The sequence below is a fragment of the Vanessa cardui genome, chromosome 6 (genome assembly GCF_905220365.1).
Source record: "Vanessa cardui chromosome 6, ilVanCard2.1, whole genome shotgun sequence".
Lineage (NCBI taxonomy): Eukaryota > Metazoa > Arthropoda > Insecta > Lepidoptera > Nymphalidae > Vanessa > Vanessa cardui.
In genome coordinates this window covers 8347175-8366347 of record NC_061128.1, presented here as the reverse complement: position 1 = coordinate 8366347, position 19173 = coordinate 8347175, and the positions used below count along the sequence as shown (strand labels likewise).

Below are 19173 nucleotides of genomic sequence, written 5' to 3'. Positions count from 1 at the left end.
CATCCGTCTACTAATGATATAAAAATATAAAAAACATAATCTTGTCCAACATGTATGTTATCATGACTAAAGATTAGAGTAAGTTTAAAGTCACAGATCAAATACGTCAAATATCACTTCGTTCTACGTTTGTTTTATTATTTTATGGTCCCATGTCGTTGTTGAGTATGAACGGAAACTTATCGGTTTTCCGGCTGTCATTCAGAAACCTATTATCCGTAAAGGAAATAAGATAAGGAGTTGAAACTTTAACGTAAGATGTTAAATACGTATTGTAACAATAAGCTCAAGCCAAATAATAATCAGTAGACATAAATCCGAAACATAAATTATTTCAAATATTATCTTTATTCTTTCTCTTTATAACAATGTTTTTAGATCTATATTTTCTCTGTTTGTGAATTTATTATATGTCAAGTAATAATAAAGGTCAATAAATATAAAAACCATTAGAACTTTTCACGTTCTTTGACAATTATGTACATAGTTGAATTTTTCATAGTTATTTATTTAATAATAGCAAGATTAAATCATATCAAATTTAATAATATTGAGTTGCTTTGATTAAATTCGCAATAGTTGCAATTACTGCTAGACCAAGTTAAATTTCTCTAGAGAATACCTTCTTTTATATGTAGTGTATGTACGTTATAAAACCATTTAATGTTTGATATTAGTTTATGTTTAAGGCCACAGTGGAAAATATATCCGGATATCTAGATATATATATGTACTAATATAGTAATACATATTAGTGATTAAATATTAAACTTATTTTGTTTATTGAACAATATTATTATATCCTAGCTTTTTGTTCTAAAAATTTTCGTTATTAATTTTTTTTTTCTGATATAGTTTGGCGGACGGGCATATGGGCTACCTGATGGTAAGTGGTCACCCCATCACCCATAGACAATGACGCTGTAAGAAATATTACAATTCCTTACATCGTCAATGTGCCACCAACCTTAGTAACTAAGATGTCATGTCCCTTGTGCCTGTAGTTACACTGGCTCACTCACCGTTATTCAAACCGTTATTTGGCGGTAGAATAACTGGTGAGTGGGTGGTACCTACCCAGACAGGCTTGCATAAATCCCTACCACCAAGTATATATATTATAATATGTATCTTGATGTTTTATTTTTATAGTTGCAAGGTTTTTTTCATTAACATATGAGTACTCTTATAAAATTTATTAAGGATCAAGTAAAAATAATAACATGCTTTACATTTTTTACATTAAAAACATATACGCAAGAAAGAGGCCAAATCAATACATTGAGCAAATGGGTCTGTCAGATTCACCGATTTGATTTGAAAGGAAGAATTTATATCTAAGTGGGTGCCAAGTTTTATTATGAAATTCCTTAAATCTCAACCGCAAAAATATAATACTGGAATCGCTCTGGATCAGTAGGCTAAAGTGACTTTGTTTTTATATTTAAGAAATAGTAAATTACGATCCGAATAACTTAAAAAATGATTTTTTCTGATAGATTCATAACATCAAAAACTCTTCGTTTAACATTTCAAAGATCTACAAATGTTCAACACAAAGTTTCGATTGTTGAAATTGATCGAAAGTTTTATGTATAAATTATTTGTGTCTGGAAGTTTCAGAGTTAGAAATATTTTATGTAACACAATATAAAGTTGATATTGTGCTATTTTATTTTCCGATCTTCTGAAATTTATACATGTTTCTATGTATATATATTAAAAAGATACTATATATTTATCAAAGAGATTTTTTAGCCTTTTGGACACATTCTTCCGAACCGGCGGCAGATTTTCAGAAAAGTGTTTTATGAGTCTACTTGAAGAAAGTATCTTATAATCATATCGATTGTTCATTTTTAATGTCGACTTTAATTAAATATAAATTCAAATTAAAAATGAAAAATATTATATTATTAATAATAATCATTCATATTATTAATACTTCCAGTAGTATTCAAATGAAAATTTGTCTAATTTTTATTTGATGAGATATAGGAAAGCCAATCAATCATATACCTCAAAATGAATATAAAATAACGAATATGTATAACAGCTGATGTTAGTTTTGTAACTGAATTTGAGCTGCATTGTAAAAATACTAAATATGTTGTAAATTTGTTTTTAGAGATTTTAGATGATTAATTACAGCTGTAAATCTTCTCTAAGAGAGAACAGTAAATTACATTACAGTAATGAACAAACATAATCTTACATTTTGACTGAAATGTAGGAAACGATGTTGTAATCTAAATATATTTGAACGTAAATTATGCGAAACAAATTAATTAACATTAGGAATTCTTTTGTTTTGTAAAAGACATAGATATGTTCACGGTGATTCCAAATTTGAAAATGACAAATTATTATTTTCTATTTTATTTTATAATAATGTTATATATTATACAAGCTTAAGAAAATAAATTGTAAACAGTTTCAGGTTTAATATCTATTTAATATTTAAAATCTAGGTCGTTTGTAAAATCACATCTTATGTTTTCTAATGCCTGCACATTTGGCAATGTATCTGGAACAGTCAACAAATGCAAATAGGTAACAACATTTCAGGAAATACTACACGAGACACGTACAATTTTAAGCTAGTCTTGTTATGCTATAACATATATTTCCTAACTTTTTTTTAATAATGATTATGATCACAAGAAAAAGGTTTTAATGCAATTAATGTAAACTCAGTTTACATATTCTATCTCTGCTTTAATAACGTCTCTATTCTGTACAGTCAGAGTTAGAAAACCTTCGTCAGCTTTCACATCAATTCTTTTGTCAAGTCTTAAACTCTTAGTACCTTTTGCATCTAAACATCAAATCATTGGAACGCAAATGTCATTCTCATTCGGTGAAACATATTATCGCTCATACTGAGCACACGAAAATAGACCTTAAGGTGACGAACCTTTCCTTACCCCGACTGTACATTGTACACGGGCTGTAATGCGATATGCAGGCTTTGTGGCTACCACATACTTGCAAGTCATCCTAGCGCCGAACCGTAACACTATGTGAGCGCATATACTATTTTTGATTCCGGTGATATAAGAAATGTTTTACATAAGGGGAGAGTACCTAGGCAAAGGTAAGAAATTAAATTAGATTGACTCGTAAACATGTATAAAATAAAGAGATTAAAAAGAGAGATATAACTAAAACGACTTTGCTTTTCTATTATGTATTAAGTAAAAGATAATGAAACAAATCGATAACTTTTAAGCATAGTAAAAGGAAAATAGTTTTTTTTATAAATCCCTGTGAATTAAAACAATTGTTATTAAAAACAGAAAAAGTTTCATATAAATAAAACCTATGAAATAGAAAGAGACAAAGAGAAAGAAAGGGAGGGAAAAGTCGTCTGATCCAACGACTTTTTCTTTACGTGCTGCCAGTTCACTGCAGTGTAAGCCACATAAAGGAACTTTTTTCCAAAATGTAAAATACTAGTTGTATATTTATAGTTCCTATAGATAGTTAAGACTATTTTTTTATTTCTTTTCTATCAATATTTTCATATTCTGATTTCATCCGAATGAAGTCAAATAGGTAGGTTTTTAGATTTAACAAATTGTGTTTTTTAACATAAAAATCCAGAAAAAACATAAATAACGCGGTAAACGAAGCATTGTTCAATGAAAGTGATTTTAGATTTATGATCAATAAATTGAGCTACGTATAGAATTAATTAAATTCACAAAGTTTGAATGTGAATTTCGTGTGATCCATTAGCACAGAAATGAAATCGGGTGCGAGAGGGGCGCGCCCTGTCACATCAACCCTACACCCTTCGTTCGAATACAAACTCGAATGTTATTTTGATTACCAAAAACGGAATGATTTGGGAATTCTTCTAAAATATTACTTAAATTACGTTACTAAGTAAACTGTTTTCTTTCAATAAAATAAAGATTTTTGGTTTATCTGAAATATATAATACTAGCGGCTCGTCCCGGCTTCGCACGGATGAACAGAAAGATTTTCTTTATCTTTTTAACATTTATTTATAAATTCTTTGTTGACTTTTTTATACTTACAATCTGAATTTTTTCATCGTTTTTTTTTTGAGAAACGTAGATCTGTAGACCTTAAAAAATTATTATTCTCTCTATAGGTACATTTATTTATTATATTATTTATATTATTATTATTATTTATATTATATTATTTTATTTATATCTCAAAGGGATTAGACACTTCCTGGCGGCTTAATTTTTTCCGGCATATTATATATAACTTATTTGCTTAAAAACCTTAATAAATCATATACTTAAAACTTCCTCATGAATCACTCTGTCGATTAGTGAAAATCGCATGAAAATCCGTTTAGTAGTTTTGGAGTTTATCGCGAACATACAGGCAGATAGACGCGGCCTGGGGACTTTGTTTCATAATAATTTATGTAGTGATAGTGATACTACTGATATTTTAGCTTTACCCGCATGAAACTTATATGACTTTACCTACAGCACACAATCCATCACCCCCATTTTAACCCCTTGGGGGAATGAATTGAAAGACGCTGAATTTTCAAACGAAACTCAAATTGTCTCAATGCTAAATTTATCTAAATTTTTTCAGCGGTTTTAATTCTCTATAGGAAACAGAGTTACTTTCGCATTTAAAATATTAGTATGGATTTATATTAAGATGTTGTTTACCCAGGTTGGGGATTTTAATTTTGTAATTTGTAAGCTACTTTCTTAAATAAATAAATAAATAAGTTGAGTATCTTTACATTTAAACAAAGCAGACCATAAACGCTTGAGAGTTATTTGAACTTTTAATTTAAGAAATTCGGCAGTCGGGGAAGGAATTATTGATCAGCCTCAAGGGGAAGTGGGTAATGGTTTTATTGAATTAAAGATTTTGCTCAATCAACTAGCGACAGACTAATGGAAGAGTCAGCTAACGAACAATACACAGTGCTTTGCAAAATGTATGTTCGGGTGCCGGGTCGAGATTGAAGTGCTTAAAACTCATTCTTTTTTAGGGATAAAATTCTTTAACATTTTACGTGATAGCGACTGCAGCACTTTTACGTACTTTTTTAAAAAAACGTAATGTAACATGATGTTCTTTGTATAGGAGATCTATACAAAGATATCTAACTATTTTTTAATAGTATCAACATTAATAATAGAAATTAATTTCTGTTCTATTTTTATAAATAACTAAGCTTTATATAAATAATATATTATCTTTAACAAAATATATAGAATCAAAAAAATATATATTGGTCATCATTAATTTACCAATGATAATATAAACAAGGGAATTGTTCTTTATAACTACAACGTGAAACAACATAAAAGGAAAAGCGACTAATACTTGGTTTTTATGCTTAACGAAACAATAATGTGCATGTGTAATCAGTAAAAGACCGTTTTAAGTTCTCAGAAACAAGCCGATAAACTCATTTATACGTCATATAGAAGTTTTAAAACTTTACAAAATATTTTTAGTCTAATATTTTCCAATAACAACTTTTTAACAAAATTGACATACGAGTATTAATACGTCATTGTCACTATTTCATTTTTTTTTAAATTTATAATGGTATCATAAAATCGAAAACGGCTTAATTATTCCAAAAATTGATCTATGACCTAATTTGCTAATATCGTTCTCTTAATATTATTAATATAATTAGTCCATTAATTATATAGGAAATTGATGCGACAATTAACTGGAATCATTTCATCGTGTATATGTCACATATAACATACATATGTTCGATGATGAAGGTCGTTAGACTTTACATGTAGTTTTTTCTATAATATAAAGTAGTATTTATGATAAGCATTTCTATAATGATGATTTTATATCAATAATAAACAACAATTGAATTAAATCAGTTATTTTCCATCACATACATATAGACATCCCTCATTCGCAAGTAATTTAATGATTTAATAAATCCGACATTCATATTATTCGGATTAATGTACAATTAATTAAAATGTTTAATTTTAATTATGTGGAGTAATTTACTTATATTTTATCATAAATGAGATGTGTAGTATTATTCAAGAACATTATTTTGAAACAAATATTATTTAGTAGCATATAATTAGCATATGCAAACGAAAAAGTATGCTAATTAATCGCGTGCGGGTTATTTGTTTTGCGCTGTATAGGTGCGGGGAAAGGGTGAGGAGTAGTGAGCTTGAAAACAAATCAGAACTTGTTATTTTGCATAATGCTACTTTAGGATATATTTTTGTTGTAAATTATGTTATTATAATATAATTATTTACATAAAACTTAAGAATATGCATACAAATGAAAAAGTTTTGTAAACTCACCTGTAACTGTAAGTAAAACTAACTGTAAACTATATAGACAGTTTTTCAAAATATATTGATAACAATATACTACTCATACGTAAGAATGTATAATAATATTCCTTAAAAATTGATATTAATACTAAAAATAAATACAATCTTGCATTTCGTTTGCTTAAGGTACAAAGAACATGTTGGGCAATGGTAAATGCATTTATATAAGATACCGGAAATGACATACACAATAAAATTTATCAATAAATCCTAATATTTATAGCAATTATACTTTTTGGTTTTAGATGCTTGGATTGAGGCCTTTGTCCAATGCAGGACCGATCAAGTAAAACAATTGTAGACACCAACCTCAATACAATTAGTAAATCCGGCTTGCTTTAAATGACCTGATGATCCGAAATTGTGGTAGAGTTGAAATATTCACAACTCAAAAATGCTATTTTGTAAAGTTTACTTGAATAAAGTACATTTGATTTGATTTTATTTGTAACCACATCAATCCTATTTTATATATTAAATATGTAGGTACTGCATATATACCTAATACAGTAATTCCACTGCCTTGATTTCATATTTATGGTATTGCTTTAAGCAATGAAGCCGCCTTTGTACACGCAAAATCGAATAAATTAATGCGTATTTAACTTTCCGTTTAGCTTTTATTTTTTTGCAATAAATTATTTTTCTTCCTTCTTCCTTGTTACAAGTACAATATACATTACTATATAAATCATATGCATGGAATTTTGATTGTTAGCACCATATTCCAGCTGAATCGCAATTCCGATTATGAGGTAGAAATTAACTTGCTCTTCTCTCACCAGTAGAGGCAATTAGGTGATATATTTTTTTATATGGGCATACAAGGTTTATAAAATAAAATACTCGGACTCACAGTTTAGAATTTCATGTACATGCAGTTTTAATGTGCTTCTATTATCGCTGAGCCTGAGATGATTTATAAAGATAAATATTTCCTATGAAAACTCAATGTTGCTTTGAATATAGACCCGCAATCACAGATTAAGATTAACGTATTCTACTGGGTCACCTCTTTACCATATAATTGTGTTCAATTGTAAGTGATTATTCATGTTCTGAAGCAATGCCTGTACGATTTAATAGATACGGAGAATCGTCGTTGTAGCATTCGTGTGAACCAATGCAAATCTGAAATGTAAGGCGTATTTCATGTTTGTAACGACAAAGTTCAAATAATACCTAATGGAATATATGGATTTATTTTAATTTACCAAGATTCGTTAGCATGTTAAACTTTTGTATATCTTGTGTTAGCTAATTATATTTCTAATAAAATGTAAAGAAATATTTCATTTTATTTTATAAAATCTTTGTTTATTTTATACTGGAATCCAATGACAATATAATATGTGATGATTATTGTAAATATTAGTAGCGAATGGTGGATAAATTCGTAAAATGTACCCATGACAGGGCCTTGCCAGCCAATGAGTAAATGAACCAATATACATAAGTTTGACTAGACGTACGAAAATGGTATATATAAATGTAATGATGTGTATATGTCCGTTTTGATAAAGTTATCCTCTACTACATTATATTATGGATAAATTATTGTTGAGATACTGAGCAAAGTCATGCGTCACGTCTAATTCGACGTTGAATAATCTAATTTGTACAGTATAAGTGCTCAATAAATGTTATTCCCCTTAAGAATAATAGCTAGATTTTCTGTTTATTGTGTACTCGACCCGCGGCTATGATTGATTGAGGCTTACAGGGAACTTCTCCTAGGGAATATTACGCTGTTATTTTTACTAATATTTATACTACAGTACCAAAGAAATACGATATGTTATTTGTACTATTTTATCAATTACGTGAAAGTGAAACATGTACCACATATTATTATTAATAAGTAACCGATATTACCGGTCAGAAGAAGTTGTCTTCTAATTATTATCTTTATATGTTTAGTCCGTCAATCGAAAATGTCATTGCCCGTACATTGAAGGTAACATTATATTCTTGTAGTGTAAATATCAATATTTTAATAAATATATTTAATTATTTTTCATTACTATTTTATTATTTACTTCTGAATAATTGAATTAAGGAGGTTCTATAAAATGAAACAATAGCAATTACCAACATTTTTATTCTATTATCAATAATTTTCAATACATTCTGTTTTTTATGTACAATGAAATATTCTCGAGATAAATTTTACAGTTAGAAGTTCGTCAAAAGGTCTCACAATTTGCCAATATAGGTATTTCCATTTATGGCTTTATCTAAGTCGCCTAAATTAATTGAAATCTCCTCACAAGGTCGGTATTATTATTTACATAACAATACGGCGTATAAGAACAATTTGTTCAGATATCAAACACACGTGGGATTTAAAAAGTTATATGTACACACACACGCTTATAGGAAACGTTCAAAGTTGAGACAAACTGCTACCGTTTACACGTGACATGGAAAAACTATCATTAGCCTACATTTTCTTATATGCATATGGTTCTGCATTGAGGTTATGCATGTGTGTGCAAGAGATCTTAGATAATATATTCCTCTTCTTTGAGTATTACGAAAAATCTTTTTTAAAAAAGAATTTCTGTAATGCACGATTTCATTTAGCCTAAAAATAACCTGTAAAATATATAATATATCTTTAATTTATTATTAGAATAAATGCAAACAGGGTAAACTTAACACTCTCCAAACATTTGAATTTATAAATAAGTAATCAGTCTTTAACAAGGTTACGTGCCTAAGATAGGTAACCCATTTATTAGATTTTGCTAAAATTAAACAAACGGTAGGTATAGATTTGTTTTATCGTTTCTAAAATTTAACTTAGCTTACAGGGATAAAGTGACAATCGTATTTTGTTGTTAAATAAAAACAATCCATATAATATATACTATATAAATTGTACATCACATTTTACTTAGGCACCTACTTTTTTATATAATAGGTCATTTCCTAATTCATCTTTTAGTGTATTATATTTATTTTGGCCATGTAGACCTAAAACTAATTTTATTTACATTTTTTTCAATGAAATCTTAAGACAACAGTGTCTAAAGTTACCTAACGATATGTTACATGATTTTGTACAATATGAATGTTGAAAATGATTATCCGTTATGCTTTAGCTTTGAGTTAAATTAAATTAACTTTTATAGAACTACCGAATGTTATACAAAAGTAAAGGTATAAAAGATGTAAATCGCCAAACGCCATTTGAACCTGAAACAAATTGAATGTCAGATATATTTTATACGTTTCAAATATAAGCCCTGAAGTAGCTTATAATGTAATTTAGTTGCCTATATTATGTGACGAGAGGATAAATTTACATAGCAAAGTTTGTTCAATTCAATAACACTTACCTATAGCACTATTACGGACGCCCAACACCGAAGCAACTTCTGGCTGCTCCATATCGAAAATTAGTTCGGCGCGTGCCGCATACAGGTTGTATATACTTGCTATGCAGGTCAATCTCAGACTACCTCGTACGAATGCCTCGTTGCGAACGACAAATAAAACTTCGCCTACTGATGGCAATCTATTGTCAGGTCCCGATCTTTCAAATACGATCTTCTTATCTTCCTTTTGGGGCCGTCTGATTTCTTCTTTATGAAGACTTATGTAAGACTCATCCAGATACTGAATATTACTTTCGTCGTGAAATATGTTGAAATTGATATCGTCATCGGGCTGATCCGTCGTAGTCGTTTCTGATTTCGACGGAGGATCCCATTTAAACCAATCCGGTAACTCGTGCACAAATGATTCCATGTCGATCTAAGACGGAAAAATAAAATTTAATAAGGAAATTATAAGTTCCGGCAGGATGAATTACTTGTACGAGATATTGTTCTCTGAGATAGATAATGGCTAGTTCGCTAAAAGCTAATGTTGCTTGGCGCTGCTTTGTGATTAATGACTCGCCTACGCAGTGGGCAGAAAAAACTATGGCGCCGTCAAAGCGAAGTAGGGAAGTACAGCTTCATTGTTCTGCGAACCTTGTATTGGCATCTCTAGACTGGACATTTATTAAGCGCATGTTTTTGTCTTTTTGTCTTTACTTGTATTATTAAATAAATATATAATATATTATGAAAAGTAAATATTTGTACTTAATATACATATACTCTCATGTTCATATTTGAATATGAGAAGAGATTAAAATGGATGCTTTATTAATCATATAAATGCTATTTATTTATTTTACAAATAATTCTTTCTTTTACTTTGTTAAATGTTAAATATTTTATCTGAATAAAAAGGGCTTACTTCTAGACCATTAAGTGCAAATGTAAGATTCGCTGAAGGGTGCGCGGGTGGTGAAGCACAGGTGGCTCGTAGTGTCGATCCGACCCCGTACCACGATCGATCCGATACTAGTTTAGGACCCCACTCCGGAGACTCTGCAAGAAATATATTTTATTGAATTTTGATACCAAGTATAAATATACTGACTAAATAATCATTTCATGCACGTCACGTGATACTTGTTTCTTATGTATACGATTGGGAATATGTAAAAACAAAAATAAAATTAATAGATTCGATTAAAAATACACTTGCTAGTTGGATATGGAAGCTGTGGTAAGGAAGCTTACGTCGTGGTAATGTTTTGTGCCAGCCCGCCTGGATATATTATTCTACGGCGAACCAATAACAACTTGTTTCGCAGTGTTTTGTTTTGAAAAGTGAGTAAAATAACAGTAGAAACCTAATAATAATGTGACACTGCTTTAATTCAGTTAAAACCTCCATTCTTTTTATGGATAAGGTTTGTAGCTTAGTCTAGCATGATGCTCCAAAAGTTCATAATAATAGAAGCGTTTTACGGCACCTCAGCGGGCAATCTATCACCAACTACCCAAGTTTCCCATTTATTAGTCTATTTTCCAATATTACATTAAAAGAGATAAAAATATATTCAGCACATTTTTTTTTTCACAGAATACATTAATATTCAGGTTAACACTTTTTTATTACAAATAAATTATCATATCACACGCTAGTGCAATTAGTCTAGCGGTGCAAGTACTATCAGCAAAGCATCGATTTCCTGTTAAAACGAGGATATTATCAGTTGTTAAAAAACTGATAATATCCTCGTTTAATACCTTTGTATGTATATTATAGTAAAATAGTATTTATCACTTTATGAAATTGCATTTTGAAATGTATTTTTTTTTAAACGCGAACCTTAGGCAGGAAATCCTTTTTGCTTTCAAATATAATTTAATAAAAATTGGCATATGCGTTTTAATTAAAATTTAAAGTAGGTCGAAAAATAAATTTTCATTTCATATTTTTTCGTAATTTCAACCGTTCTAATTTCATGTTGGAGTTGTAAAAACTCTTATTGCTATATTTTCGCAACACGGTAACACTGTTACCGTTTAATCAAGCGTGTACAATCACATTCAGGTTGTCTCTAGAGAACCTTTATTTTTTAAGCTCGCATCAAATTTAATCAGTGAGAAAATATAATAATGAAATACACGTATCATGTACACTGTCGTAACTTTGTAACTCATAAATGTTTTCTTATTTATTAAAGAGGGCTATTGTCGATCTTGCTTAAATAAAACCTAACATATCTTTTTAAGTTTGTAAAACTAATCTATCAAGTTGAAGGTCTTACTAAGTTTAAAGCGTCGTATCTAGGATAGGGAGTTACATAATGAAACCATCGATCTTCATCGGTTTCTGAGCCAATACGGTCTGCTTGAACCTAACTTACTTTGGGGTAAATTTGAGAAAGTAATAAATATTAACAATTATCAAGGACAGATTTTATTTGGTTGATTTAAAATTTGTTTTGTTAATGTCTTACATACGAATGTATAATTTAAAGTTATTTGCCTTTTTAAAAGACCTTTAGTTTTCGTTTGTTATTTTGTAAAAAATATATTATTCTGCATCGTATAAGTCGTGAAATATATAATAACACGTTACGTAAGAAAACGATGGGAAATCGTACGGAAAACAAGTCCAATATCGCTAACATATCGAAATGAGTTTTATTTCTTTGGCTTTATTCAATCGATTTATATTGGCAGGTGAATTTTATTGCAACGAAGTAATGCGGAGCAAACCTATGTTCGGCACGTCCGTTTACATTCCTTTCGCCGCATTGTACTCAGCGTCTAGAATACGGCGCGGCGGTATAAACAAACATTGTAAATATCTTCGACGTGAATGAGCATTGAATTTTGTTTTTACTATTACACTACGTACGCAACCTAAGATTTCATAAATTCACGGACGACCAATAAAACGAAATGAACGCACGCAGTCTTTCATCAACTTGTTGTTTTAGTTGCGACAAATAAAATAGGACAACTTTAATTTCAGACAATTAATCAAACTAATAATTAGAAATAATTATAATATAGTTCATCCATCTTACTCTTATACTTCTAATCATATTCACAATAGCAGGACAAAATAATGCTTCAAACCCTCTTTACAAGCTTTTATAATAATTTGTTACCGAAAATAAAATAACTAGATGAGAAAAAGAAAACATCTTTGTTTATCTATTGCTATTGTATTATTATTCATTTTGCATTGTAAACAATATTAAGGTCGCGCTTTTGACAGACAAAGGCAGAATAAGACGCAGTGAGGGGCGGCACTCACTTTACAGCCTCAAGATATTTCGCACGCTTTGGCCAGTCCACTTAATTTATATTATTGAAGATTTTTCGGCTCTAGAAATTGAGTTTCCAAGTGAACTGTTTCTTAATGATTTATTTAGTTATTAAATACGAGCAAAAGTAATTAATACAAATCTGTAGTTTCATATTAAGTTGTAGTTCTCGGTGAATTAGATCCTGGCTGTTGCAGTTAGATACTAGCTGTCCGACTTCTTGTCTATATAAATCACTTAATTGTTTTAACAGACATAAATTTACAATGAGTTTCAGGTTTCCGACTAGAGCTAGTTCTATATAGTTTATTTATTTATGATCGTATTATGTCTTTATTTTTATTGTAATTATTATAGTATACAATTATTGATATCCCTTTTAACTCGGTTATTTCAACTATAAAAAGGGATTTTAACAATTTTAATGAGCCAGTATTAAACTCCAATCAATGATATTCCAATTAAACTTTTTAATCGAATATGATACGTTCATACTTTTTAATGGCTTAGGGGGCACACTGGCAGAAGTCGTACCTAATAGTGTAACTTCCATCACCTATAGACATCTGCAACATTGAAACGCTTGTAGATACTGATTACATAATATGTAAACTAAGGAATCAAGCAGCTCAGAGAGGCCTTGATGGTCTACAAATCGAGCCCTCTAATTCCTATATGGTCAGAGGAATAAAGCCGATACAGGGAAGCTCAACCAAACGTATCAGAGTAGTCTACGTGGTGCCGAAATATCACGGCTATGCGTCAGACCAGACATGGTAGCTCTTCCGCTTTCTGCGTGACATCGTTTTGCAGATCTGGCCAAGCTCAGGCTATCAAACGGCGCTGCAGAATAAGGAATTAACAGTTCCGTTCCCATTAGCGATCGGTAGCGGATACATTCCTTTGGAAATTGGAAGTCGCAAGTCCTGCGGCCGATTAATGTCTCGCGGCATTGGAATTTTAAGTCTCATATTCATGACAATAAGGATGTAAGGAGTGCACTTCGTTTTGCTTAAACACTTTGCTATTTATATGATACGCCCTATGCAGTTCGCTAGATTATTTCTGGACAACATTAATTCATATATTTTTTAAATATATTTTAATTCCTTTCGGCACAATATACTCATTTAATATTTGTGTTAATAAGGATTCACTTCATTTTCAAACGTAAAAGTGGCCAATATGATTTATCTATTAAATATAATACGCTATCGAAAACTTTGCCGTCGACATTTTCAAGATCTACAAATCTGTCAAACTGAGTTAGATATACCTTTTCTTTGTAGTTTTTCTAACGTTCGCGAAATAAACGGCCGGACCGAAGATTTTCTCTTCGATTAACTTGATAAAATACACTATATATCTTTTGAATCACAACTTCATTATATGAGTTATTTTTGTATCTATTACTTACAATTGCGAACGATATTATTTAAATACTTTTTTTGTGGATTAATAGTACATGTGTAATTAGTATGATTTATGAGGACTTTATATTCTGTGAATCTGTTAATACCTACAAATTTCGTCCATTGGGCTTTCACGGGTCTTGAATTAACTTAAATTAATATCCCCTAATTTATCAACTAGGTCGCGAGTTCAGGATTTAGTATTCATCTATTACTTTGAGGGTGAGGAAATATTTTCCTCAACAAGGAAATTTGCATATTTGAATACAAAGAAGTATGATTCGTATTCAGACTTTTTAGATTAACTAAAAACTAGAAAGAAAGTAAAAACTAAATATTCTTAAACTAATTTTCTCCCTAAAGGTTTACGGGGAAGGGAAATATACAAGTGGTTAATTTTTTGGTAAATAGCTCTTTTTTATCTTCCTGGATAAATGCGTTACGCGTTTCCCCCTTCAAGAACTGGTGTGGGATTGTAGTGGTGGTATGTGGGACTTGCCAGTGCCCAAGCCCAGTACATCTGAATACCCATTAAAAACCTAGTGGTATGCTCTCTGTCTTTTCTATGGGCGCCACATCAGGGATTGCTTTCGCATGCTACCGTACATGCCGTGACAGTTGACCCGCCTATGCGGGTCTCCAATTTCTAGGGGGAATTTTTGGGATACTGAGAACCTCCCTAGTCCCTGCAGTGCCTATGGAGGTAGAAGGAGAAGGTATGCGCAATGTTGTTTCCTCCTCCCTAGTCTTTTTCGGCGGATTGGTTGCCGTGCAGAGACTTGCCGAAGCGTATCCACGTCCACGACACCGTACGGTACCCTCTGATACCTCTCACCGCTATACCGCTATGCCAGCGGACAGGATTTGTTAAATATGTATGAGGTGAGTGATCTTTTAAACATATAAATTAAATCGGTACTGTAAAAAGTTTATAAGAACCATTTCAAATCTATCAAAATAATACCTTCTTTAAAAAAATATGTAATATAACTCTTGTCTCTTTGTGGTTGATGTTATTCAATTATTATCATTTGCCTTTCTACATTTTTTTAAATTTTTTTTTAGTTCAGACATTAAATTTAATCGAATAAAATAGATTTTCACTCAATCAACTACCAATAAAATGGAATCCAATAAAAATGGCCTTATTTCTGATAAACAATAGTAATTCAGAGAAAGAACCACACTACAGGATTTATTTCCTATATCGCATGATAGCTCTAAATTATACTCAGTATAATTCTGTCAAAACTTTCGTGAATTAAACTACAGAAATACATGTTGTTTTGCTACAAATTCAAATTTATTTTGGCTTCTCCGACTATTTGTATTTATCTTCTATCATGAACATCCTCTAGCAAACATTGTCAGGGAGAACACGGGCGATATTTTGCAAAGCAATGTTTGGATATTCATATAAGTTCATTTATATATTCTTATAGATAGGTATACGGTATACATTCAATTTAAGGGATTATTAAATAGCAAATGATTTGCCCAAAACATTTATTAGTTATTAATTTATTTTTGCAAACTAGCGGTAACATTCTCTATGGCGGTTTTGCTCAATAGAGTTTGCACTGTAATAGTTGGGTATATAAAATATGTAATACATGTCATATTAAACAGTGTACAAATGTGTTCGTAAAAACAAGAACATTCAATATTTCTACAGTTTCATAATCTGATTTGATGGCACGATACGACCGAAAAGAGTTCAAGCACAGGAATAACAGCTTTCTAAGGCAGAGGAGTATAAATTCTGTCAATTTACAGAACCCCGGCTTTTTTACCGAATGTGAAAGAAACACTATAGACTTAAGAAGAACTGGTAAAAAAAACAGTGAAATTTGTTTTTTATATACATTTTTTTCCAATAATTGTATTTACAAATCCATTATTCATAATTCTTTTAAACGGCCTGGAGACGATCGTTTCATTCCCAAGGCATGTTATCTAAGAAGATTAGTATTATATCCTTTACGACAAAAACCTTCGTAATATTTTTTATTTTGTAATTTAATAATTCTCAATGTTGTTGGGTTTATGTTTCTAATTGCGTATACATTATCCATCAAAATAATTATAGGTTAGGTTAGGTTTTGTTTGTTCGGTTTACTCGGTTTACAATATATTCTAAAACTAACTAACAATAAAACTATACTAATTCTTGTAATATGTACGTCACATTTCCAATGAAAGTCATATATATGTAAATGTCATATTTTTGTAAAGACATCACAATCAAGATATTTTTATTTTCATAAATTCGTTTCTGAAAACACGTTTCAGACCTAGATTATTAACCCACTTCTTTAACAAAAATAACGTATTGATATAATAACATGCCGACCTTCAACCCCTAGATCTCGGGAAGAACTCGGGATAAGGGATTTTATGCACTAGCCACTAAAACAGATACGGCAATCACGCCAAAATAACTGAAAGTGTAAATATACAATTACTAAAAGTCTATTGCACGCGTTTATTCGAATGTTATTATCCAAATTCATATCTTATTTATACTCACCGACTACATCTAGCGGTGCGGAGCGTATTTCCGTGTGGAAGGTGGGAGCGTCCGCCGACACTTCGCAGCGGAAACGACCCGCCATAGCCGGTGTCGCCTCTTGCAGGACTACCCGCCTTGCTCCTGACCGCGATATCTAGCAATTTATTACCATAATGTTCATATTCATTACTCACTGACTTACTCACTAAAGGCTTTATCTATTAATGTTGTATGGGTTGATTACACAATGTTTTGTCTTTTTCATTCCAATTTCAAACCAATGATGAGAGAAAAAGGAAACTAGTATTTAATCACACATCACGTCATCGCTAAGCAAAGTTTATATGTATCCTTGCGTAATTATTAAATATGTCTAAAATTAGTTATTTAATGTAATATTTTTCAATTTTATATTCAGTTTTAAAAACCGCTTCCCGATTAATTATTTTATAGCAAACGGATTTTTTTTTAAACATCGAAAGTAGTTATTTCATCTAAAACATTAAACTATATTTGGGCGATGATTGAAGTTATAATTAATTTTGCACCAAATCAAATTAATATGTATCTAGTTCAAATAGTGTAGTTCAAATGATGAAATAAATGTTTAAAATTATATAGATAAAGCTGTATGCAATAATTAATTACAAAACCTATACAGATTTTGTTACCTAAATTTCAACAAGGATCCATAAAATAATACTCAATCTTCAATTTAATCAACAATATTCGATATCAATTAATGAATATAATTTAAATTATTTTTGCAAAAATACTGGCAAAAATTTACAAAAATGAGACTATTATTTTTGTAAATCTTCTTTTTATTTAATTAACGTTTTATAATACAAAAATATTAAATACTTACATCAACTTCAATTCCTGGTAGGGGAAAAACTCTTGTATGAGGTAATTCCTTTGGTATATATCGATAGAATTCTTCTCTTCCTCGGTACCACTTCACACTATACAACGTTTCTTCGTCTTCCAACTGCCAGGTACATTCCAGAGTTACTGTCTCTCCCACTAAAACGGCGCTCGGTACGTTAATCTCCAAATTGTGTAGACCTCGAACTCCTTTAGAAGAGAGAAAATACTTTGTGATTAAGACGAATTTGAAATTGGAACTGTAGTATTAAAGATATTTACCATGTTTTTTATTTTTTTTCGGTGGAGTTTGTTGTTTTGTTTGGACCATGTTTTTTATTTTTTTATTACGAACGACTTGTTCAGTCTCGTGAACAAGACATTCGTAATAAAAAACATGGTAAATATCCCGAAATTAATAACTTTAATTATAAAAATAACCATGTTAATTTAAAATCTTATATGGAACTCTAGTATTTTCTAGGAACATTTAAAATAATCAAGCATAAAATGAAATCAAAATAGCCCAAAAATCCCTCAATAAGATAAAAGGAATGAAGTCTAAAACTTAATCATCCATAAAGTCGAGGGTGAAATAGCAAACACTGAATAAAAGCCTTAAATAACTTGCTTTTACATTTATATAAGAGCCAGCTATTTTCGTAACTCATGCCTATATAGCGACCGCCATGTGGTCTCTTGTAGGCTAAGAGCCTGTACTATTCGACTCCACATAAGTGGACTGAAGTTGAATAGATCCCCCACCGCGGTAAAGTAAGGTTTATATAAATAATGCATTAAACGCATGTATTTTCACAATGTTGTGATTATAATAGCATCATATAATTGTACATAATATTTATTTGTGTAATTCGATAGCTTTTCTAAAATGGCTATCATAATTTTAAATAATACGCCCTGCTTAATAAATCGCTAAACATTACCCAAAACACTAAGCAAAAAGCTTTTGGCTTATAACCTTAACAAGCATAAAACAAATCCCTAAGGGTCGTAAGTCACTACGATAAGCAGAACAAATTATCCATCTAATGCCTGTGAGTTGCTACATTTGAAGATACATAAATATCTTTCAAAAGATATCATATATATGTTACAATATAATTTATGTATGTAATGTTAATGTCTAAAAGATTATCATAAAAAACGAGTATTTTACTGCAAGGGAGACATTTCGTGCTCATATGATACCCCGAACTATGAACACTCACATACAAAGCGAAAGTTTCCGCAACTCTTAGTAACATCCGTTCATTACCGTTTTACTACCGTGAACGGGCGTGTCTGGTGCTTAGTACATCTAACGCTCATATCTCTATCAAGAGATAGTCACAAACAGAGAAACATTTGCTTGCTATGGCATAAATCAGAACACGCTGTCTT

The 19173-nt window shown here is 30.6% G+C and overlaps 1 protein-coding gene across 1 annotated transcript in view; it reads right to left on the bottom strand.

Moving 5' to 3' along the window:
• Positions 1-8476: 8476 nt before the first annotated feature.
• Positions 8477-19173, bottom strand: part of LOC124530755 — a 58309-nt gene continuing 47612 nt past the window's right edge. The window contains exons 3-7 of the mRNA XM_047105022.1: positions 17774-17982; positions 16924-17059; positions 10605-10738; positions 9695-10112; positions 8477-9551 (exon numbers count right to left, since the gene is read on the bottom strand). Of these exons, the coding sequence (XP_046960978.1) occupies positions 9490-9551; positions 9695-10112; positions 10605-10738; positions 16924-17059; positions 17774-17982 (959 nt within the window). The 3' untranslated portion in view covers positions 8477-9489. The remainder of the gene's footprint in view (positions 9552-9694; positions 10113-10604; positions 10739-16923; positions 17060-17773; positions 17983-19173) is intronic.